Genomic DNA, 23,883 nt, shown 5'->3' on the forward strand with positions numbered 1-23,883 from the left:
CAAAAAGCATGACCTCAAACCTATCTATATTAAACTCCATTTTCTCAGCCCACTTCCCCAACTGATCAAGGTCCTGCTGCAATTTCTGATAAACTTCCTCACTGTCCATGATACCGCCTAATCAAGCCTCGTACAATCTCATCCAAATCACTGATTATAGATAACAAATAGTAATGGGCCTTGCGCCGACCCAAGGCACTCTAGTCACAGGCCTCCAGTCCGACAAGCATCCTTCCACTATTACCCTCTGCTTCCTACCATCAAGCCAATTTTGTATTCAATTTGCCTGGATTCCATGTGACCTAATCTTCCAGAGCAGCCTACCACATTGAACCTTATCAAAGGCCTTACTGAAATCCATGGAGACTACATCTAACGTCTTGCCCTTGTCAACCTTCATGGTCACTTCAAAGAACTCTAACAAATTGGACAGGCATGATCTCCCACGCACAAAGTAATGCTGACTACACCTAATCAAACCCGGTCTTTCCTCATGCATGTCTATCTTATCTCTCAGAATCTTCTCAAGTAACTTACCTACCACAGATATTAGGCTTACAGTCTGTTGAATAAGGGCACAACATTCACTATCCAGGACCAGAAGATTTGTGGACCTCCATACATTGTAATATGTCCAACACCTCCTCTACTGTGATATGGACTGTTCCTAAGATATCACCACTAACTTCTCCAAGTTCCCAAGTCTTCACACCTTTCCCCACAGTAAACACAGTTGTATTCATTGAGGACCTCGCCCATCTTCTGCAGTTCCACACATACATGTGCACTATGGTTCTTGAGGGGTCCTATTCTCTTTCTAGTTATTCTTTTTTCTTTAATATACTTAAAGAACCTCTTTGGATTCACCTTAATCTTTTCAGCCAAGGCCATCGCATGCCCCTTTTTCATCCTGCTGATTTCCCTCTTCAGTAAACTCTTTTATCACCCAATTCCAGCTGCCTGTCCTTGAACCATGCCTCCTTTTTTCTCAAAGCCTCAAATATCTCATCACCTAGGGTTCCCTATTCCTGCCAACCTTGCCCTTCACTCTCACAGGAACATATCGACCTTGAACTTGAGCTCTCACTTTTAAAGGCCTCCCACTTGCCAGAAGTACTTTTACCTGCAAATAAACTAGTCCAATCAGCCCCTACATCTCCTGTCTAATTCCATCAAAAATCACCTCGCTCCAATTTAGAACTTGAACCTGTGGACCAGTTTTGTCCCTCTCAATAACTATTTTAAAATGAATAAAACTATGGTCACTGGTGCCAAAGTGCTCCCCCATTGTCATCTCAGTCACCTGTCCTGATTCCCAAGAAAAGGTCGAGTTTTGCCTCTTCTGGAGTAGAACCATCTCTATACTGTCTAAGGAAACTTTCCTGAAGGCACATAAATTCCACCCTATTTAAGCCCTTAGCATTATGGCAGTCCCAGTCTATGTAAGGAAAATTAAAATCCCCTATGACAATCTTATTGCTCCTTCATTGACTTTGTGGGGCCTATGGTACCATCCCAATAATATCACCAAACCCTTATTTCTTAGCTCCACCTGAAAAGCCTCATTGGATAATCCTTCAGTTACTTCATCTCTGACTACTGCTGTGGTACTCACCTTAACCAGAAATGTCATCGTGTCCCCTCCACGTTTCCACCACCTCTGTCCCATCTAAAGTATCTATACTCTGACACATTAAGCTGCCAGTCCTGTCCCACCCTTAACTATGTTTCTGTAATAGCTAGAATATCCCAGTCCCATGTACCTATTCATGTCCTGAGTTCACAGGCCTTACCTGTCAGTCCTCTTTCATTGAAATACAGGTTGTTCTGGTATAACACACATTTTGTTAATACAAATTGGCTATAAAGTCATTGATGAATTGCGGATGCTGTTTGGAAAGCGCAAATTTTCTACTGAAGAATAATTATTTTCTATAAGTTTTCTACAGCGCGATTTTCTATAGTGCGGGGTTGCAGAGGAACACAATTGTCGCATTATTGCAGAATGACCTGCTAATCTAGATTAAACCCTCCCTTGTAGCACTAGCAAACCTGGCCACCAAGATATTGGTTCCCCCTCCAGTTCAGGTGCAACCCATCCTTCTTGAACACATCACCTCTGCCCCAGAAGAGATCTCAGTTACCTAAAAATCTGGATCCCTGTCCCCTGCTCCAATTCTTTAGGATGCTAGGAATGCATGTTTTCCCAGCATTATTTCAGGTTTCTGAGATCCATTCCTGAAATATTTTTTTCTTCTGAAAATCTAATTCCAATAAATACTAGGAGTCTATTTTTTAAACTTTAGCCAAAAATAAAGCAGAAGATTGAGTTCAAGTGTGAGCTGCATTAGGTTTTTTTGGAGGATATTCACCGCAAGGTCCAACATGTTTTCTCTTCTTTTCCTACTAAATTTACCTCTAATTACCTACCTCATTAATTACCTACCTCATTAACATTATGATATCCAGCATGTCAGATTCCAGTCCATTGTACCACAGAACATTCCCAGATCAACACACCACCCAGCAGATATCTGCCAAAAGACTGGCAACCCTTGCAGCTGTGCAATCTTGCATGCAATAGACCGGCACTGATATTCCGAAGCTGTCTTGATCAATGGCATTTCCAGAAGGTGTCAGAGAAGAGGAAGGTGACACTGATTCTCCAACAAGAATGTGGAGGTTCTGGTCAAGGGGACAGCGCACAGAAAAGGAGTCCTTTTCCTTAAGGACCAACAGAAGAAGCCATGACACCAGATGCTGACAGCCGAGTCCAAGGTCACCACCTGGATTAGTGCTGTTTCAACTGTCCAGAAGAGCCCACCAGTACTTAAATGATCAATGACCTTCTATTCTGCACGAGGTTTAGTCAAGTCCCACACGCCTGTCTGTGATCACAGACTAATACTGCTACTACACCCATCTCAATGAAGGTTCATGCACTGCCACACACAATATTGCCTGCAATATACTCTCTTGTTCTCTCACATACCCTCATCACCTACCCACTAACTCATGTGCTCTGTGCAATTACTGAGTCACTCAAGAGACCTGATTGAGTATAGAAATTGGGAGGTCATGTTGCAGCTATACACGAAGTTGGTTAGGCCACGTTTGGAAAACTGCAAGCAATTCTGGTTTCCTTCCTTTTGGAAGGATGTTGTGAAACTTGAAAATGGTTCAGAAAAGATTTACAAGGATGTTGCCAGGGTTGGAGGATTTGAGCTATAGGGAGAGGCTAGGGCTGTTTTCTCTGGAGCGTAGATGGCTGAGGGGTCACCTCAGAGATTTATAAGCTCTTGAGGAGCATGGATAGAATAAATAGACAAAGTCTTTTCCCTGGAAACTAGAGGGCATAGGTTTAGGGTGAGGGGGAAAGGATATAAAAAAGGGACCTAAGGGGCAACTTTTTCACACAGAGGGTGATGCATGCATAGAATGATCTGCCTGAGGAAATGGAGGCGGCTGATGCCTTTTAAATGTTGCAATTGTATGGGATGGGTATATGAATAGAAAGGATTTAGAGGGATATGGCCCAAGTACTGGCAAATGGGACTAGATTAGGTTGGGATATCTGGTCGGCATGGACGGGTTGGACTGAAGGATCTGTGTCTGTGCTGAAAATCTCTGACTCTATGACCACCTTTTGTCTACCTGCTCCAGAATTAACAGCTGTGCCACCCACTTTCATATCACTCAATTCTACCTCTCGTTACAGGAAAAGATCACCACCAACAGGACAAATATCATCTGCAAAAGGTGCAGGGGTGCTCAAAATAGGCGTATCATCCCGTACAAAAGGAGAAGTTTGATCTTCACAGAAGGAAATTGCACCTGCAGAAATAAGACCATAAGATATAGGAGTGGAAGTAAGGCCATTTAGCCCATTGAGTCCACGCCACCATTCATTCATGGCTGCTAGGCATTTCAATGCCACTTATCCGCACTCTCCCCGTATCGCTTAATGCTGAAATGTCACTCTCCCTGACCAAAGAATCACTATGCACTGCGCTGCAACTCTCATATCAGTGTCACCCATTGCACACAGGCCTTACCTGTCAGTCCTCTAACTGTCAGGCCTCCCACTGTCAGTGTCACCCATTGCACACCACTTCTAACCACTGACCACAATGCCTTTACTATCTTTTGTGATGCAATGACTGCCAGCACATACACCACTATATGACAAAACAGCTGACTCCGCCTGAAACCATCTGCTTGATCTCAGAGGCCAAAAATACCAAGATCATAAAGGAAGCAATGCACCCCACCAGCTTGGGTAGTGACACCTTGGTGGAAATATTAAGCCTAAAATGTGAGAGACCACAATATTGTGAGCATCTCACTGTGACAGCTTCATAATTGGTCAAGGAAAAAAAAACACTCCAGAACAATGGCGTTCATAGGACTGTCGGAGGTGAAATACCTACTCAGACTCAGGAAGAAGACCCTCTATCATCAGCAATCAGGGACTTTGTCCACACACACAGGGAGAAACAAAAGTGGCAGACAGGTATGTGGGATGTAATGGACCTTATTCCCCAGAAACTGCAGCTGTGGAGTGAGTCACGTGACCATCTGGTTACCAACATGGATTTGTTGGAGAGCCACATCCAGCATTCTCAGTTTGCTGGAGAGGCACACAGCTGAATCCCAGCCATTGGTCCTGAAGATCAAAGGCACGATGATAAGTTGGCATGGAACCAGGTATGCAATGCAGGTGGCCTGTTCTCACAAGACAACAGAGCTGTGCCAGAAGGCACCCAGCTGGAGGAAGAATCACAAAACGGTCCCCTCAGAAGTTTCCACTCACAACACTCAAGAGATGGCTGGACCCACCTGTCTGGCATGCCTGGTTCATCCAGACACAAGTGCCCCAAGGGTCACCCGACCAAACTTAAGGGCCAATAGGCTCCACTGCCAAGCAGGCCACATGTATATCAGCTACAGACACAGTGGACATTAAGATGCGTGGGAATGAGGGGAAGACAAAAACTTACTGAAGACATGTTATTGGCGTGGATGACAATGTACTCCATATTATTTAGCATTTTTCCTAGTCATCTTTCTACCTTCCTGAAGAAGGGCTTATGCCTGAAATGTCGATTCTCCTGTTCCCTGGATGCTGCCTGACCTGCTGCGCTTTTCCAGCAACACATTTTCAGCTCTGATCTCCAGCATCTGCAGTCCTCACTTTTACCTCCAAATATTGTCAAACAATTTAAAGACAAGCACTGAATGAGGAATCCCAAAGTGGAACTTTTGCAACATTGTGTATATTCTGTTAAAATCTATTATATATTCTTCTATTGAATATCTGATCATGCATTTTGTTCATAAATTTGAATAAAATTTCTCAAACTTCCTCAGTATTGAATTGTGGAGCCTTTTTCCTCTGAATATTTCATGTCTGACCTCATTTCTAATAGGAAGCAAAACCGCCAAGGTCATACCCTGTCTTTTTTTCTTGGTAAAGACAGACCCCATTGTCCACATATTCACTTTACTTTTCCATTGATCCTTTAGTGTCAGCTTCAAAAACACTAGTATATTTGCATATTCCAATATTTTCCACTTGGTTTCAGCTACTCTTTTCCAAGCAACTCCAATTGTATTTTGTCCGAAAGGAACCCTTTGTTTCCAATCTTCACATTTAGGCAATCATCCTCTCTTACCAAAGTCAATTTGGATCCAAACAAGATACTTTTGTGGATGTATTTATTAATTACTTAGTCTTACACTTCTTCCATACATCAGCCCCACCTGTTCCACCAATACATCTACCAAATTAAATAATCAATAACCTCAATCACTTGTTTAACTACCTGTGATATTAATAAAGACTCATATCAAATAGTGTGCAACATGATTAGGTTAGATTAGATTAGATTCTCTACAGTATGGCCCAACAAGTCCACACCGCTCCTCCGAAGAATAACCCATTCAGATACATTCCCCTACCCTATACTTATCCCTGACTAACGCAACTAACACTATGGGCAATTTAGCATGGTCAATTCACCAGACCTGCACACACGTTTGGATTGTGGGAGGAAACCAGAGAACCTGGAGGAATCCCACACAGACACGGGGAGAATGTGCAAACTCCACACAGGCAGTTGCCCGAAGCAGGAATCGAACCCAGGTCTCTGGTTTGTGAGGCAGAAGTGCTAACCACTGAGCCACCGTGATATTCTATCTTTTTCCCAATCTAACTTATTCTCTGCTTTTTTTTGTCAGTTATAAAAGTTTTGCTTTTTGCTCCAGCTCCACACATTTTAACCTTAGCCAGTATACTGCACCTTATTGAAGGCTGCTTGAAAATCCAATATATTGTACTATATTTACTAGATTACCATGGTCTACCCTAGTAGTTCTTAAAAGAAAATCCACAAGAAGGCTGGTCAAGTTTCACTTTCCTTATTAAAACGCATGCTAATTAAGGATGATTAAAATTTTGATTAAATTTCTATATGCTTTTCGATTACAAGTTTAATTAAAGATTTCAGTTACAAGTGGAGTTCCGGAGGGATCAGTTCTGGGTCCTCTGCTGTTTATAATGTTTATTAATGACTTGGAAGAGGGAGTCGAAGGGTGGGTCAGTAAATTTGCAGACGATATGAAGATTGGTGGAGTTGTGGATAGTGAGGAGGGCTGTTGTCAGCTGCAAAAGGACTTAGATATGATGCAGAGCTGGGCTGAGGAGTGGCAGATGGATTCAACCCTGTCAAGTGTGAGGTTGTCCATTTTGGAAGGACAAATAAGAATGCAGAATACAGGGTTAACAGTAGGGTTCTTAGTAAGGTGGAGGAGCAGAGGGATCTTGGGGTCTATGTTCATAGATCTTTGAAAGTTGCCACTCAGGTGGATAGAGCTTGTAAGAAGGCCTATGGTGTATTAGCATTCATTAGCAGAGGGATTGAATTCAAGAGTCGTGAGGTGATGTTGCAACTGTGCAGGACCTTGGTAAGGCCACATTTGGAGTACTGTGTGCAGTTCTGGTTGCCTCATTTTAGGAAAGATGTGGAAGCTTTGGAAAGGGTGCAGAGGAGATTTACCAGGATGTTGCCTGGAATGGAGAATAGGTCATACGAGGATAGGTTGAGAGTGTTAGGCCTTTTCTCATTGGACCAGCGAAGGATGAGGGGTGACTTGATAGAGGTTTATAAGATGATCAGGGGAATAGATAGAGTAGACAGTCAGAGACTTTTGCCCCAGGTACAACAGAGTGTTACAAGGGGACATAAATTTAAGGTGAAGGGTGGAAGGTATTGGGGGGGATGTCAGGGGTAGGTTCTTTATCCAGAGAGTGGTGGGGGCATGGAATGCGCTGCCTGTGGGAGTGGCAGAGTCAGAATCATTGGTGACCTTTAAGCGGCAATTGGATAGGTACATGGATGGGTGCTTAAGCTAGGACAAATGTTCGGCACAACATCGTGGGCCCAAGAGCCTGTTCTGTGCTGTATTGTTCTATGTCCTATCTTTGCTGTCAAGGGTATGCTGGCTGGTTTATAGTTCTCAAACTTATTCTAACTCCTTTTATGAATACAGGAAACATATTAGTCTCATTTCTGGTGACTCTTATCTAATTGTTTTCTAGAACGTGCAGATACATTTAAAACAAAATAGGCTTAGTCATCTTGCATTCTTCCTTATTTGTTAAATTATACCAAGTCCCACAAGAACTAGAGAAGTGCATCGCTAAATGCTAGTTTGTAACACTGAAATCCTTAAATTGTCCTGAACAACCAGATAAAATTGATAAACCAGGAGCCGTCTCCTTCAATCTTAGAAAAATTTTTCTTTTGACCTAAAAGTTGTAATATGTCAACATAAGCTTGATCATGTCACATTTGCAGTCACTACTGTGACACCCTATGTAAGAAAATAATGATTCCTCGGCTAGAAAATGGCATTTCCTTTAAATTTCTGGACTGAATTTAATTGATCAAGTAACTCAATGTATAGCCTGTAAATGGCAGGGAGCTCATGCAAATACTAACTTCAATCAGTGAAATTCTATCACAATTCAATAGAACCAAAATTTCTTAATGTGTGCAAAGACGTTGCAGTGAATATAAAAATTATTCTTGGGCACAGATAGAAAAACTGTTTGGTCTTTTCGACGTTGCAAACACACAATGATACAGATGAAATTTTAAACAACTGGATTTGCATTTCACCTGCATCGTCTCCAATCACAGATGTGAAGTTAAGTGCAAACATTCGGGGAACAAGTACAAGTCTTAAAGAATATTCAGAGAACAAAACATCTCTTTTCCAAAACAATTATATGACGAAGAGAAAAGTTTAAAGTAACCTTTGGTCCATCCTTTTTTTATTCACTCATGGAACGTGAGCATCACTGGCTGGCCAGCATTTAGTGCAGGCCTTTGGCTGCCCTTGAGAAGATGGTGGTGGGGTTGGGGTGAGCTGCCTTTTGAACTGCTGCAGTCCACGTGCTGTAGGTAGACCCACAAAGCCCTTAGGGAGGGAATTCAAGTATGTTGACCCAGCTGCAGGATCAGTGACTTATTTCCAAGTCAAGATGGTGAGTGACTTGGAGAGAAACTTGCAAGTGGTATTGTTCCAATGTATGTTCTGCCTCTGTCCTTCAAGATGGAAGGTGCTGTCTTTGGTGAATTTCTGCAGCATGTCTTGTAAATAGTAATCACTACTGCCATTGAATATCAGTGATGGAGGGAGTGGATTTTTGTGGGTTTGGTGCCAATCAAGGAGGCCGCTTTGTCCTGGATTGTGTCAAGCTTTGAGTGCTGTTGGAGCTGCACCTATCCCAGCAAGTGGGGAGTATCCCATCACACCCCTGACTTGATAGACAAGGTTAGTGAAGGCAGTGTTTGGTAGACTTGCCTTTATTTGTCAGTGCACTGAGCATAGGAGTGAGAATATCATGTTGCAGCTGTACAGGACATTGGTTAGGCCATCTTTGGAATACTGTGTTCAGTTCTGGTCTCCCTGCTTTCGGAAAGATGTTATTAAACTTGGAAGGGTGCAGAAAAGTTTAAAAAAGGGTGCGGCTGGAGTTGAGGGATTTGCGCGAAAGGGAGAGGCTGAATAGGCTGGGGCTTTTTTCTTTGAGATTGAAGGTGGCCTTATAAAGTTTATAAAATCATGAGGGGCATGGATAGGGTGAATAGCCAAGGTCTTTTTCCCAGGGTAATAAATGGATCATTTTCTGATTGACACAATGTCATGGGTGTGTGCCATGGGTGGGTGAGTATTGTTGCCTCATTTTTTTTACAATTTGTACAAATGACTTGGAATAAGGGACTGAAAAAATGATTGGCAAATTTGCCAGTAATACAAATATAGGACATAAGGAGCCTACAAAAGGGATGTAGATAGATTGAGTGAATGGATAAAGACCTAATAAAAGGAATTAGATGTGATAAAGTGTGAAATCGATAATTTGGCAGGAAAATAAAAAGACATTATTGAAATAGTGAGAGAACGTACAGCTCAGAGATTCAGAGGAATCTAAATGTCCAATTGCCAAAAGGTTAATATGTGCGTACAACAGACGAGAATAGAATATTACTTTCCAGCACAAGGAGAATTGAACTCACAAATAAGGAGATGATGCTTCAGTTAAATAGGGAATCAATGGATCCACATCTAGAGTGCTGTGTACCAGACTGTATCCTTCCTTCAATAGGAGACCAAACAGGTTGAAAGTAATTTAAAGAAGGTTTACTGGACTAATATGTGGAAAGGTCTGAGTCGTCTTATAAGGAAAGGATGGTCAAACTGGGCTTTACATTCTAATTCCATTAGAAACAAGAGGTGACTTGATTGAAACAAGAAAAATTTGGAGAGGTTTTGATCGATTGCATGTAGAAAGGATCTTTCCTTTGATGGGAGAATCTTAAATTCGGGGTCACTGTCCAAAAATAAAGGGTTATCATTTCAGAGAGGAGGAAAAACATTTTCTCACTGACAGTCATGAATAATTGAAACTTGTTTTTCGAAGAGCAGTGGAAGCACAGCCCTTGAATATTTTAATGCAGAGGTAGATAGGTTCTTGATAAGTCAGGGTAGGCAAGTATATGGCATAATCAGCCACAATCTTACTGAATAGCAGAGCAAGCTCAAGGGGCCAAATGGCCGAGTTCTCCCAACTCTCATTTGCATATTCGCTGTTTTCTTCACCCTTTGTTTTGATCTAAGCATTCTTCCCTATTATAGTTTGTATATAATTTGTCAACCGGAATACTGCTTTATCTTGTTTGGCTTAGGAATAGCGAGACAATAGCCACGGGGTTCCAAATAATGCCGGTGATTGAAACGAATCGCGTTGTCTCAACTTACAGAATTTACCCATCTATCATGTAGTCGTTTTTAGCTTTGCTTACTTAGCATTCCCTGCCAATCTGAACCAGATTATTGTGTACTCATTTAATTAGTTGAATGTTTTTGAAAAATAATTACAACATTCATACAGAGGTGATGAATCTTGTCTGTTGTTACTGCAAAACTGGACACTGATCTCTGAAGCAGTAGTTTTCAAGGCTGCATATCACATCGTTGCAACATCCACGTTAATATATCATATGACAGGTGTGGCTTTCAGAGCCAATCCTGAACTTGTCCTCAAGTGATAAGTCATCCCACCTGACAGAGAACCAGATCATGATTTTCTACCTTAATACCATTTTCTGCACTATCCCCAAATCCTTCATATTTGTAATATCTAGAAATCAATTCAATTCTATCTGGTATGTAATCAGCAACTGAGCCCCCACACCCAGCAGATGACAGTTACTAAAACTGGTCTGTACGGTTAAGTATGACAATAAACCTTTATCCAGAGTCATAAAGAATGCTTCATAGGTGACGTCAATTGAGATTGGGGCCAGGGAGCACACAATATATGCTAATTCAGCAGGGGGATGGGAACCTAAATTGTAATTCCAGTGTCCAGGAGGTTGAAAGTAGTAAGGTCATAAATAATGTTTCAAGGTTGCAAGAGTGCACTGGAAAGCAGGAAAGTGGTCTGAAGTGTGTCTACTCCAATGCCAGGGAGCATCCAGAATAAGGTGGGTGAACTTGCAGCATGGTTGGTACCTGGGATTTCGGAGCCATTTCGGAGACATGGATAGAGCAGGGACAGGAATAGTTGTTGCAGGACAATAGTTATAGTTGGCGAAAAAGGCAATGATGATGCGATTAGGCAAGATTTATAATGCATAGGATGGGGAAGGAAACTGCAGGGAATGGGCACAATTGAAATGTGGAGCTTATTCAAGGAACAGCTACTGCTTGTCCTTGATATATATGTATCTGTCAGGCATGAAGTAGCCGAGTGAGGGAGAGGTGGTTTACTGAAAAGTTGAATCTCTTGTCAAGTGGAAGAAGGATGAGACGTGAAGGCTCAGTTAGGGAACTAGAGAGTTAAAGAAAGAGCTAAGAAGGACCTAAAGAGAGAGCTAAGAAGAGCCAGGAGGGGACATGAGAAGGCATTAACTGACAGGATCAAGGAAAACCCTAAAGCTTTCTACAGATATATCAGGAATAAAAGAATGACTAGAGTAAGATTAGGGCCAATCAAGGACAGCAGTGGGAAGTTGTATGTAGTCAGAGGAGATAGGAGAAGCACTAAATGATTTTTTTTGGTTAGTATTCACACTAAAAAAAGGCAATGTTGTCAAGGAGAATACTGAGATAGAGGCTACTAGACTAGATGGGATTGAGGTTCAGGAGGTGTTAGCTATTTTCACACTTTCCAGAATTGCGAAGTCCGCTGGGCCAGATGGGATTTATCCTAGGGTTCTCTGGGAAGCCAGAGAGATTGCAGAACCTTTGAATTTGATCTTTATGTCATCATTGTCTACAGGAATAGTGCCAGAAGACTGGAGGATTGCAAATGTTGTTCCCTTGTTCAAGAAGGGGAGTAGAGACAACACTGGCAATTATTAACCAGTGAGCCTTACTTTGGTTGTGGGTAAAGTACTGGAAAAGGTTTAAGAGATAGGATTTATATTCCTCTCTAGATGATTAAGTTCATTAGGGATAGTCAACATGGTTTTCTGAAAGGTAGGTCATGTCTCTCAAACCTTGGGTCCTTTGAGAAGGTGACCAAACAGGTGGATGAGGGTAAAGCGGTTGATGTGATATATATGGATTTCAGTAAAGTGCTTGATAAGGTTCCCCATGGTAGACTATTGCACAAAATACGGAGGAACAAGGATGGAGGTGATTTACCGGTTTGGATCTGAAATTGGCTAACTGAAAGAAGACAGTCTGGTGGTTGATGGGAAATGTTTATGCTGGAGTTCAATTACTCATGGGGTACCACAAGAACCTGTTTTGGGGCCAGTGCTGTTTGCCATTTTTATAAATGACCTGGATGAGGGCATAGAAGGATGGGTTAGTAAATTTTCAGATGACACTAAGGTTGGTGAAGTTGTGGATTGTACCAAAGGATATTGCAGGCTACCAAGGCACTTAGTTAAGCTGCAGAGCTGGGCTGAGAGGTGGCAAATGGAGTTTAGTGCGGATAAGTATGAGGTGATTCACTTTGGAAGGAGCAACAGAAATAAAGAGGACTGGACTACTGATAAGATTCTTGGTAGTGTAGATGAGTAGAGAGATCTTGGTGTCTATGTACATAGATCCCTCAAAGTTGCCACTCAGGTTGATAGGGTTGTTAAGGAGGCATATGGTGGTTTAGATTTCATTAGTAGAGGGATTGAGTTTTGGAGCCATCAGATCATGCTGCAGCTGTATAAAACTCTGGTGCGGCCACACTTGGGAGTACTGTGTACAGTTCTGATCACCACATTACAAGGAGGATTTGGAAGCATTGGAAGAGTTCAGAGGAGATTTACGTGGATGTTGTCTGGCATGGAGGGAAAGTCTTATAAGGAAAGCTGAGGAAATTAAAGCTGCTTTCATTACTGAAAAGAAGGTTGGGAGGTGACTTAATTGAGACATATAATCAGAAGGTTAGATAGGATGGATAGGGAGAGCCTTTTTCCTTGGATGGTGATGGCTAGTACGAGGGACCATAGCTTTAAATTGAGGGGTGATAGATATAGGACAATTTCTTTGCTGAGAGAGTAGAAAGGGTTTGGAATGCCCTGCCTGCAACAGTAGTAGACTCACCAACTTTAAGGGCATTTAAATGGTCATTGGATAAACATATGGATGAGAATGGAATAGTGTAGGTTAGATGGGCTTCAGATTGGTTCCGCAGATCAGCGCAACATCGAAGGCCGAAGGGCCTGTACTGCGTTGTAATGTTCTATGCTCAATATTGACCCAGAATACGACACCAGAGTAAATTTTAAAGTCTACTTTGTTGGTCATAGCTTACCCCATTGGCAGCAAAAGTGAAAATTTAGACAAATTTTTAAAAAATTATATACAGTACACAAAAGAAAATTATAGTTTACAATGTTGATGGGCAAGGATAACCAATGGCAATACAACGTCAAAGTTGGTCTGATTACCACATTTTCATTTCTCTTAGAAAGAGATATCAAGCTGGCAACTGATTCTGACGGGGGAAATGAGATAGGAAATGGTTTATTGCAAGATATTACTTGTTGAGTGGGGAAGTTAGAGAAGGGAGGTAAAGGAGCTTTTAGATCTTAGAATCCCTACAGAGTAGAAACAGGCTCTTCAGCCCAACAAGTCCACACTGATGCTCCAAAGAATATCCCACCCAGCCCTTCTCCCCTATCTTATTACTCTACATTTACCCTTTAGCATGGCAAATTCACCTAACCTGCATATCTTTGGATTGAGGGAGGAAACCTACGCAGACGTGGAGGAGAATGTGCAAACTCCGTGCCGCCCTCAAAACTCCTGTTTGTTTATAACTGGCAGTCAGATCTCCCTGACTGGTCCAGGTAAACAGCCCCGATCATGGAACCCATTCTATGAGGTCCACCTGGGTGACCTCATTCCAATCACTACATCCTTCTCCTTTTAAGTCGTGGAATGTAGCCCTTTCTTTTTTCTGCAGCTTCTCCTGGTGTGTTTTGACACCAGATGCAGTTCCTCTCACTGTCTCAGATACTGATTACTTTATGAGTAGGTCCTGTTAACAACCTGTGGCATATGTTGAGTCATAGATTCTCCATGTGACTGAGATAAACACTTCTGCAGAAAGTTTTGCTGATTGCATAAGCTTGAGGTGTCGGCTTTGAAGGTACCATGGTGCATCCAGGAAGTCCATGAGAACCAGGCAGGTAACCAGTTTTCAATTCTGCATACTGATAAAAGACAATAATTCCTCACAGCAAGAGCTAAGCTCTTGGCAAAGGTGACACACCATACAGGTGGGAACGAAGATGAGTGGGGGAGCAGTAGACATAGAGATAGAGGATTCATTGGTTAGGTGAAAAGGTAAAATATTTCACTAAATGGAAAAAAATTCCCAAAGAACTGTAAATGCTGGAAAGCAGAAAACAAAAACAAAGTTTTGAAGAAACTCAGCAGGTCTGGCAACATCAGTGCAGAAAAAATAGAATCAATATTTCAGGCCCTGTGACTTCAGTGACTTAGGTTAAGGAAGAGGGAGAAAGCCAGAGGTCACGGTTCAGGTCAGTACCAATGACTTCGGTAGAATGGGTGCTGTGGTCCTGCAGTCACAATTCTGGGACTTGCCAGAAAATTTAGTTAAGGATCCTACTGTAGTGATTCAGCAAGATAATGCCCTAGAGAATTCAAAGGGCAAAGGGTAGAACCAAGAACAAAAAGGATGCGATTACATTGTTACTCAGTGTAATCTATAGACCATGAACTATTAGGAAGGATGTAGAGGAACAAACCTGCAAACCCACGAGAGGAGATGAAAACATCATTGTGCTATAATGTAAAACTTAAATTACCCATATATAGACTTGGATAATGTGAAATTAACAAGCAGTGAGGGCTCCTAGATTACATTCAAGTGGGTCTTCCACAGCAGTACTTGTCTAGTCCAACTGAAAGTACAGAACCAGATCTGGTTCTTGAGACCAAAATGGACCAAAAGGATCAAGTGTCAGTGGGGAGAATTTGGGGAGTAGTGCTCATTGCATAATAAATTTAGTGCTGTTTGGGGAGCAAAATAGGATTAATGAACTGAAGCAGGGTGCACGGCTGCGCTATTCAATGAATATTTTGCACCTTTCCTCAGGAACCATGTGCTACTCACACTATGTTGACAGAGACAACTAGTTGATACTAGAAGCAGCTATGAAGATGAATTGGAGACGCTGGGACATCTTTCCTTGGAGAAGACAGGGCTAAGAAGATTTGAGAGAAATTTTCAAAATCATGACCACGTTGGATAAAGTAGTTTGGAAATGTTGTATCCATCACTTCCTCTGCAGTTCATTCCACACAATAACAGCTCTACTTTAACAAACAGGTTGGCCCCTTGAGTTCTTTTTAAAACTTCCTCCTCTCAACTTAAAAAATATGCCACCTAGTTTTTAACTCCCACACCCTAGGAAACCAAATGTTTAGGGATATATGACTTTTCCAAAGGGCAGACAGGAAGGAAAGGGTGGTGGTGTAGTGTTATTAATGTGGGAAGGAACAACTATGATAGCAAGAAATAATCTTGGATCAGGAGTTGAAGAATTCAGATGGGTTGGAGTAAGAAATAACAAGGAGAAGATTGCAATGGTGAGAGTAGTCTATATCATCCTAACAGTAACTATACTATAAGACAGATAAATCAGATAATGAGGCTATGCAAAAAAGGCAGTACATCAATTAGAAGTGATTTCAATCTTCAAGTCGATCGGGAAAGTCGAACTGGCAGGAAGTAGCCATTAGGAAGAATTCATAGTGCGTGTACAGGACATTTTCCAATAACAACACATTGTGGATCCAAGGATCAGGTTTTAGTGAGTTTTGTAGCTCAGGTTGAGGTTCTGGATGTAGGTTTGCTCGCTGAGCTGGAAGGTTCATTTCATCACCCGACTAGGTAACATCTTCAATGGGCCTCTGGGTGAAGCATTGTTGATAATTCCTGCTTTCTATTTATGTGTTTGGGTTTCTTTAGGTTGGTGATGTCATTTCCTGTGGTGATATCATTTCATGTTATTTTTCTCAGGGGGTGGTAGATGGGGTCTAACTTGATGTGTTTGTTACAAACAAATCACAGGGAATGACATCTCCAACCCCAAGATATAAATAGAAAGTAGGAGTTATCAACAGTGCTAGTTATATGTTTGGGTTTCTTTGGGTTGGTGATGTCATTTCCTGTGATTTGTTTGTAACAAACACATCAAGTTAGACCCCATCTACCACTCCCTGAGAAAGAACACAAAATGACATCACCACAGGAAATTATATCACCAACCCAAAGAAACCCAAACATACAAATAGAAAGCAAGAATTATCAACAGTGCTTCACCTGGAAGCCCGCCGAAGATGTTACCTAGTAGGGTGACAAAACGTCTGGAAATGAACCTTCCAGTTCAGCGAGCAAACCTACATCCACAAGGATCAAGTTCTTTTGGATCTGGTAATGTGTAATGAGGCAGCTTTATTACATGATCTCAGAGTAAAAACATCCCTTGAGAAAAAAGTCATAATATGGTATAATAATTTAGCACTTAGTTTGAGTGAAAAACTTGGGCTACAAACAACTGTGTCAAACATTAAAATGAGTACTTACAAATGAATGAGTGTTAGCTGGATGGACTCAGTTTATCAGCAAAAGGGGTTGAGTAACAATGGCAAAATAGTTCGACAACTCCCAAATAAGACGGTTCCCAGTGAAAAAGGAGGACTCTAAGATGGGATAAGCCGTCCGCTATTAACCAGGCAAATGAAGGATCGCATTAAATTGAAAGAAAAAAAATGTGGCAAAGGTTAGTGGTAAGCCAGAGGATTGGGGTAATTTTAAAAACAAACAAATGATGACCCAAAAAAATCAACTATGAAGGTAAACTTGCAAGTAATATTAAGACAGGCAGTAAGAGCTTCTTGAAACACATGAAAAGGAAGAAAGAGGCCAAAATAAAGTTGATTTTGGTTATTCATTTATAGGATGTGCACATCATCAGCATTTACTGCCTCTCCGTTGGGGAGGTGTTGATAAGCTATTACATTGACTACAGTATTTTAATGTATTATGCCATAGTCAATGCTATTAGAGAAAGATCTCTGGGATTTTGTAGACAGTAATGTGAATAACTTTATAAGTCAGTATAGTGGACGACTTGTAGATCATTTTGCAGGCAGCAGTGTTCCCATATCCCAAATGCCTGTGTTTATCTGGGGAATGGAGGTCATGGGTTTTAAGATATTGTCAAAGCAGCATTGGCAAGTTGCTACAGTGTATCTTGTTGATGGTACACACCGCTCTCACAGTGCGCTGGTGGTAGAGGAAATGAACGTTTCAAGCTGTGAATGGGATGGCTATCAACCAGGCTGCTTTGCCCTGGATAATGTCAAGCTTGTTTATGTCACTAGAGGTGTACTCAGCCAGGCAAGTGGACAACATGCCTTCATAGTCGAGAGTGTGGTGCTGGAAAAGCACAGCAGGCCAGGCAGCCCAGGACCTGTATGTCCTTGAAGGAATGGGAGGGGGAGTTGAAGTGTTCAGCCATGGCGTGGGGGGGTTAGTTGGTGTGGGTGTTCCAGAGATGGTCACTGAAATGATCCGCAAATTGGTGTCCAATCGCCTCGATGTAGAGGAGACATTTATCTTTCAGCCCCCTAGCCCACAAGCCTCATTCCTGATGAGGGGTTTATGCTCGAAACGTCAATTCTCCTGCTCCTCGGATGCTACCTGGTCTGCTGTGCTTTTCCAGCACCACACTCTCGACTCTGATGTCCAGCATCTGCAGTCCTCACTTTCTCCTAATATGCCATCATAATCCTGTCTTCTATTTTGCGGATCATGGATAGGATATCTCTCGGGCGTGAGCTATTCATTGTAGCCTCCCCGCCTTTGACCTATTCTTGTAGCAGAAGTTATTTATATACATGATCCAGATCAGTTTCTGGTCAGCAATAACACTCAGGATGTTAACCATTGAGGAATCACCTGTGATAATGCCACTGAATGTCAAGGGCAAACTATTAGATTTTCTTGTGAGCAATGACTATTGTCTGGCATTTATGCAGCATGCATGCTGCTTACCACTCATCAGCCCAAGCTGATGCAAGCCTTATTGCATGCAGGCACAGTCTGAGGAGTAGTGAATAGTACTGAATAATGCATGTCTGACTTTCACATTGGACAGAACGTCACAGATGAAGCAGTTGAAAATGAACACTACACAGAGGAACACTAATACAGATATTCCAGAGTACAAATAAAAAGCAAACATGTTCCATCTAAATGATCTACGATATCCCAAACATCCTAACCTTCTTCATTCTATGGTAGTTCTCAAACTTACCTCTTTAACATCTAAAAGACGGCCTGGACACTGATTCTTTGCACGTCGGCTGGTTGCGGGAGACTTGTGATGGGTGATAGTGATAATTCCTGGCCCACTGTGTGTCAGGTGCTTCTGGCTACCATGAGTTGCTGGGTTCGATATCCCAGGAGGAAGTAAAGATAAACTTCTAGCTCTTGTTGAAGGAGTAGTCTAAAATAAATAAAAATAAATTTAAAAATAAACAATTTATTGAATCAAATTAACTGCATTAAATCTCAAACAAACTTTGCCAGCCAACATCCCATTGTAGATGCACAATCACTCCCAGAGCAAATGTTAAACAGAGAATAAACCCCCCCCCTCCCCCAATACTATTCTATCATACATTGCCAAGACAAACCTAACATTAATAAATCAGATACACAGTAACACTTCCTCTGCACTAACAAAGTTTACCCTGGAGTGTCGGAGGCTGAGGGATGACCTTAAAGAGGTTTATAAAATTGTGAGGGGCATGGAGAGGATAAACAGACAAGGTCTTTTCCCTGGGATGGGGGTGTCCAGAACTGGAGAGCATAAGTTTAGGGTGAGAGGGAAAAGATACAAGAGAGATCTAAGGGGCAACTTTTCATGCAGAGGGTGGTATGTACATGGAATGAGCTGCTAGAGGAAGTAATGGAGGCTAGTACAATTGCACCATTTAAAAGGTATCTGGATGGGTATACAAATAGAAAGAGTTTAGAGGGATATGGACTGAGTGCTAGCAAATGGGACTAAATTAGTTTAGGATACCTGGTCAACGTGGATGAATTGGATCGAAGGGTCTGTTTCTGTGCTGTACATCCCTATGATTCCATTTGGAACTCATTTCCATGAGCTTATATGGCCAGTAACACTATTACACTGAATCCTTGTGAAGAAGTTGGCATAATTGATGCCAAAATTTCTTTAAAAATGCACTTTTCAACACCAGAGGCTAGATCATGTAGAACCATTTGACAGATCAAGATTTGGAAAGTGGGATTAGGCAAAGTACTTCATTCCCATCAAGCACAGATACAACAGGCCTAATGTGTCAATGTTTAGGATTCTGTAAGCTCCCACTCAATTGCTATTTGACAATGCATAAACATGCACAAACTTCACACTAACAAATGCTGGGATGCAATAAGAAATAGGAAACTCTTCTGATCTTTCCTCACGCCAATTCTGAAGCTCAGTACTGTACACAGGCAATATCAGCTAATTCAGGCCCTTGGAAATAGAAAAAGGAGTAAGCCATTATGCTTCAAGCCTGCTCCATCATGTAATATGATCATGACTGATTATCCAACTCTAAGCTTTTTCTGCCTTCTCTCCTTTATCTGTTGATTCCTTTAACCTCAAGAACAACATCTCTCTCCTTCCTAAAAACATTCAATGACCTGACCTCAACCACTTTCTGTGGCACAGGATTTGATAGGCTCATCATGCTCTCGGTGAAAAGAAATTATAATCGTGCCCTTAAACTGTGACCCCTGCTTCTGGAGGCCGCGGTCATTGGAAACATCCTTCCCACGTTTACCCTGTTTTGTCCTTCATTCTTCTAAACTTCAGTGATGCCTGCAGTAACCCACAAGGCACTGGCTGCCACTCAAAAAAAGACAATTTGTTCCTATTCTTTGATCCTGTCTGCAATCAGTTCCCTCTCAATTAACCGCCTCCACTGGCTTCCCCCTTATCAACTCTAGTAATGATCCTTTCAGCCCCAAGAACAACATCACACTCCTTCCTAAAAATATTCCATAATCTGTGGCAGAGAATTTCATAGGCTCACCACTGTGTGGCTGAAAAGTTTCTCATTGCATTCCAAAACTCAAAAACACAGCCTCAGGCGACTGACTGTGTGGAGTTTGCACGTTCTCCCAGTGTCTGCGTGGGTTTCCTCCAGGTGCTCCGGTTTCCTCCCACAGTCCAAAGATGTGCAGGTCAGGTGAATTGGCCATGCTAAATCGCCCATAGTGTTAGGTAAGGGGTATGGGTGGGATGTGCTTCGGCGGGTCGGTGTGGACTTGTTGGGCCGAAGGGCCTGTTTCCACACTAAGTAATCTAATTCTGTAAGTAATCTAATTCAAAACATTTGGCAAGCCTGTTGTAAATCCTTGATGACTCTGTCTGATCCTATCACTGTTGTACAAGTGCTCTGCTTTTCGGTCCTTCATACTCAGTACTTCCATACTACTGATGTCAGGCTTCATGCACAGCGAACTGTATGCAGATAAGCAGCATGGAAGCTGGTCCCTTCCTGTTCCTTGTTCCCAGGGGATGTGTAGAGAGCTGATAACATTTCAAATAAAAAATCCAATAAGGTTAGAACTTTGGAAACACTAAGGGAAACTTCAGCCCTTGCTCTTAAAAAAAAAATCCTGTTCTCGCTGTTCCTCTTAAGAAAAAAATACAGTAGATATTTCAAGGCTGACATTCTGTTTTCAGGGCTGTGGTGAATTAGCTCTGGTGTCAGCCTTTGTTCAGGATATTGCACTCTGGTTGCTCACTCTCAATTTCGAAGATTTCAGCTCCTCTCCACAGAGTCATACATCAGGCTAACATGGATTGTGGGTCATGAACTTTCAGTATTGGTGGCAACTGGGAAGAGGGGGCGCGCAAAGAAGAGTGCGAGGGGGACGCACACTGAGCAAGGGGGATGCACAGGCCGAGAGGGGGAGTGAGGGCGAGTATGATGGAGAAGAGAGAAGCTGACAATAATTTGATAGGTGGCACGTACGTCTCAAATGATTGGGAATACATCTTTAGATTCATTTAATCACCATAATAAACTTGTACTCTCAAAAATGCCATTTACATTGCATTTTGAATGTATGTCCTTCAGAACAGTTGCTAAGAAGTCAAAATGTGATTGGATAAAGCCACAGATTTTATTTCCAAAGGATACTCTTAACTCAAAACAGCAAAGTGGAAGGGAAGCAGGACTTGAGGATGGTAAACACAAAGATTTTACAAAATGGCAGAGTAGACATGGTGATCTAGTGGTCCTCCTAGTTGATATTATTTTTGCAATAAAATGAAGCCTTAGCAACCAAAGATGGAAAAGCAATGATGGAAAAGAGTTACGGAGATGCACAGAGTGTTGTGGAGGGCATTATGACAGCCAGAAGCAAACTATAATCCAAAATAAGCAAATTTACCACATGGCCTTAAAAAGAAGAAATTGCTTTCAAAGGTTTCAGTTTTTGTCATTTTTATCTTAACACACATTAAACATGAATTAAGTTTCTAAAGCTTATATAACATGAGGCAATCTACAGCAGCACCACAATAATTCAGCATATAATTCTCTCGATTCTATTTTCAAGATGACAAACATCCAGCTAATGTTTCAACCAGAGAACCTAAGATGGAAAAAGGATTGGCAATGTTATGAAGCCAGATGTAAACAGTGCGAGTGATGAAGAGTGCGAGCCAAAAGTTTAAATTCGGATCAAATGCTTAATTTGCCAACAGTCAGGTTCTGCATGAGACTGTGGCCTGAGGGGACGAGGGACAACGATAGGATCAATGAAACTGGTAATAGTGCCTGAAAACAACAACTTTGTATTTCCTAAGAGTTCAGCTAACATTAACAAAATTGCATAACCCGCAGCTAATGTTCTAGGTGCTACAGGGGAAAAGCACATCTAAAAAGGATGTTGCAAGTAATTACAAAATTTATTAAAGAATTTTTTTTTAAAGAATCTAGCCTTCTGCCGTGTGGGTTCCATTCACTTATTAGACAATGGGTTTCCGAGTAGGAATACTCTTTTATCTTGGCCTTTTTTGAACAAACAAGAAAAACAGCACAAAGGAGGATAACTAAAGTAATGACACAGGAGGCGCACAACACCCACTAGTCAAAACCTCCACACAAATTTAAATGCTTTTAGTCAGGTTCTCGACCAACATTCACTTGCCAAAAGAATATCCCTCAGTTTCCTCCCTACTACTACATCTGACAAAGCTAATCCATTCTAATAAATATGAGCAAATGTCAATGGTACTTTACTCCAAGTTCCCCCCTCAGCAAAGCTAAATTTGCCAGAGTAGAAATGAAAAACGTCACTCCAAAAATGAGATTCGTATTATCAGGTACAAATGTTATTCACAAAGACTACTTTGGATCAATAATTGTATACTTTGGCCAACAACAGAACTCTGTTAATATTAGCTTTTTCACTCTATAATGTAATTGTTTTGAAGGATGCAAAGAATGAATCATTATTATTCAGGTTTATAAGTCTTGGTTATTTTTGCATTGCTAAAGACCTAACTATTACAGTTTTATAACCTAAGATACTAGATATAAAATTCTGGTCTGTTGTCAAAAAGGGAAATCTTTAATGTATGTCTTGCCTGTTTGATTTAAGTGAGTGGAAACATTTAAGAGAACTTAAAAGTAATCAAATATTAAAGTGAATGCTGTGGTTCTATTCGCCGAGCTGGAAATTTTTGTTGCAAACATTTCGTCCCCTGTCTAGGTGACATCCTCAGTGCTTGGGAGCCTCCTGTGAAGCGCTTCTGTGATGTTTCCTCCGGCATTTATAGTGGCCTGTCCCTGCCGCTTCCGGTTGTCCGCTGTAGTGGCCGGTATATTGGGTCCAGGTCCATGTGTTTGTTGATGGAGTTTGTGGATGAGTGCCATGCTTCTAGGAATTCCCTGGCTGTTCTTTGTTTGGCTTGCCCTATAATGGTAGTGTTGTCCCAGTCAAATTCATGTTGCTTGTCGTCTGCGTGTGTGGCTACTAGGGATAGCTGGTCGTGTCGTTTCGTGGCTAGTTGATGTTCGTGGATGCGGATCGTTAGCTGTCTTCCTGTTTGTCCTATATAGTGTTTTGTGCAGTCCTTGCATGGGATTTTGTACACTACATTAGTTTTGCTCATGCTGGGTATCGGGTCCTTCGTTCTGGTCAGTTGTTGTCTGAGTGTGGCTGTTGGTTTGTGTGCTGTTATAAGTCCTAGTGATCGCAGTAGTCTGGCTGTCATTTCAGAGATGTTCTTGATGTATGGTAGTGTGGCTAGTCCTTTGGGTTGCGGCATGTCCTCGTTCCGTCGTCTTTCCCTTAGGCATCTGTTGATGAAATTGCGAGGATATCTGTTTTTGGCGAATACCTTGTATAGGTGTTCCTCTTCCTCTTTTTGCAGTTCTGGTGTGCTGCAGTGTGTTGTGGCCCTTTTGAATAGTGATACTATGGGTCTGAGTGGGATGTCTGGTTTGTGCACTTTAGGTAGTCCATAGAATCTGGGGGTGTTGTTGTTTTCAGGTTTCATTCTTTGTAGACATCCCACTCAGACCCATAGTATCACTACCAAGGACACCATCACACAAACTGGCTAAAGAACTACAGCAGAAACTGAAATACCTAATCAGCGGATCCAGACACTCTATACAATCAACACAGGAATTCTTGGACATCATCAGAAATATACACATAGACAAGGAAGAAACCATGGTCTCATTTGACGTAATGGCACTGTTCACCTCTATTGACAA

At 41.7% G+C, this 23,883-nt stretch overlaps 1 protein-coding gene across 3 annotated transcripts in view; it reads right to left on the reverse strand.

The window, feature by feature from the left end:
• osbpl10b (oxysterol binding protein-like 10b) overlaps nucleotides 1-23,883 on the reverse strand; it is a 259,812-nt gene that overhangs the window by 158,714 nt on the left and 77,215 nt on the right. For all 3 annotated transcript variants that reach the window (XR_006315905.2, XM_087978586.1, XM_043719213.2), the window contains one exon: nucleotides 18,378-18,569. Coding sequence is in view for 2 of the 3 variants with exons in the window: in XM_087978586.1 (XP_087834712.1) it covers nucleotides 18,378-18,569 (192 nt within the window). In the remaining variant the exon portion in view is untranslated. The remainder of the gene's footprint in view (nucleotides 1-18,377; nucleotides 18,570-23,883) is intronic.

Source organism: Chiloscyllium plagiosum, unplaced genomic scaffold, assembly GCF_037043375.1.
Source record: "Chiloscyllium plagiosum isolate Xiang-an unplaced genomic scaffold, Cpla_swu_hap1 HiC_scaffold_34, whole genome shotgun sequence".
In the NCBI taxonomy this organism is placed as follows: Eukaryota; Metazoa; Chordata; class Chondrichthyes; order Orectolobiformes; family Hemiscylliidae; genus Chiloscyllium; species Chiloscyllium plagiosum.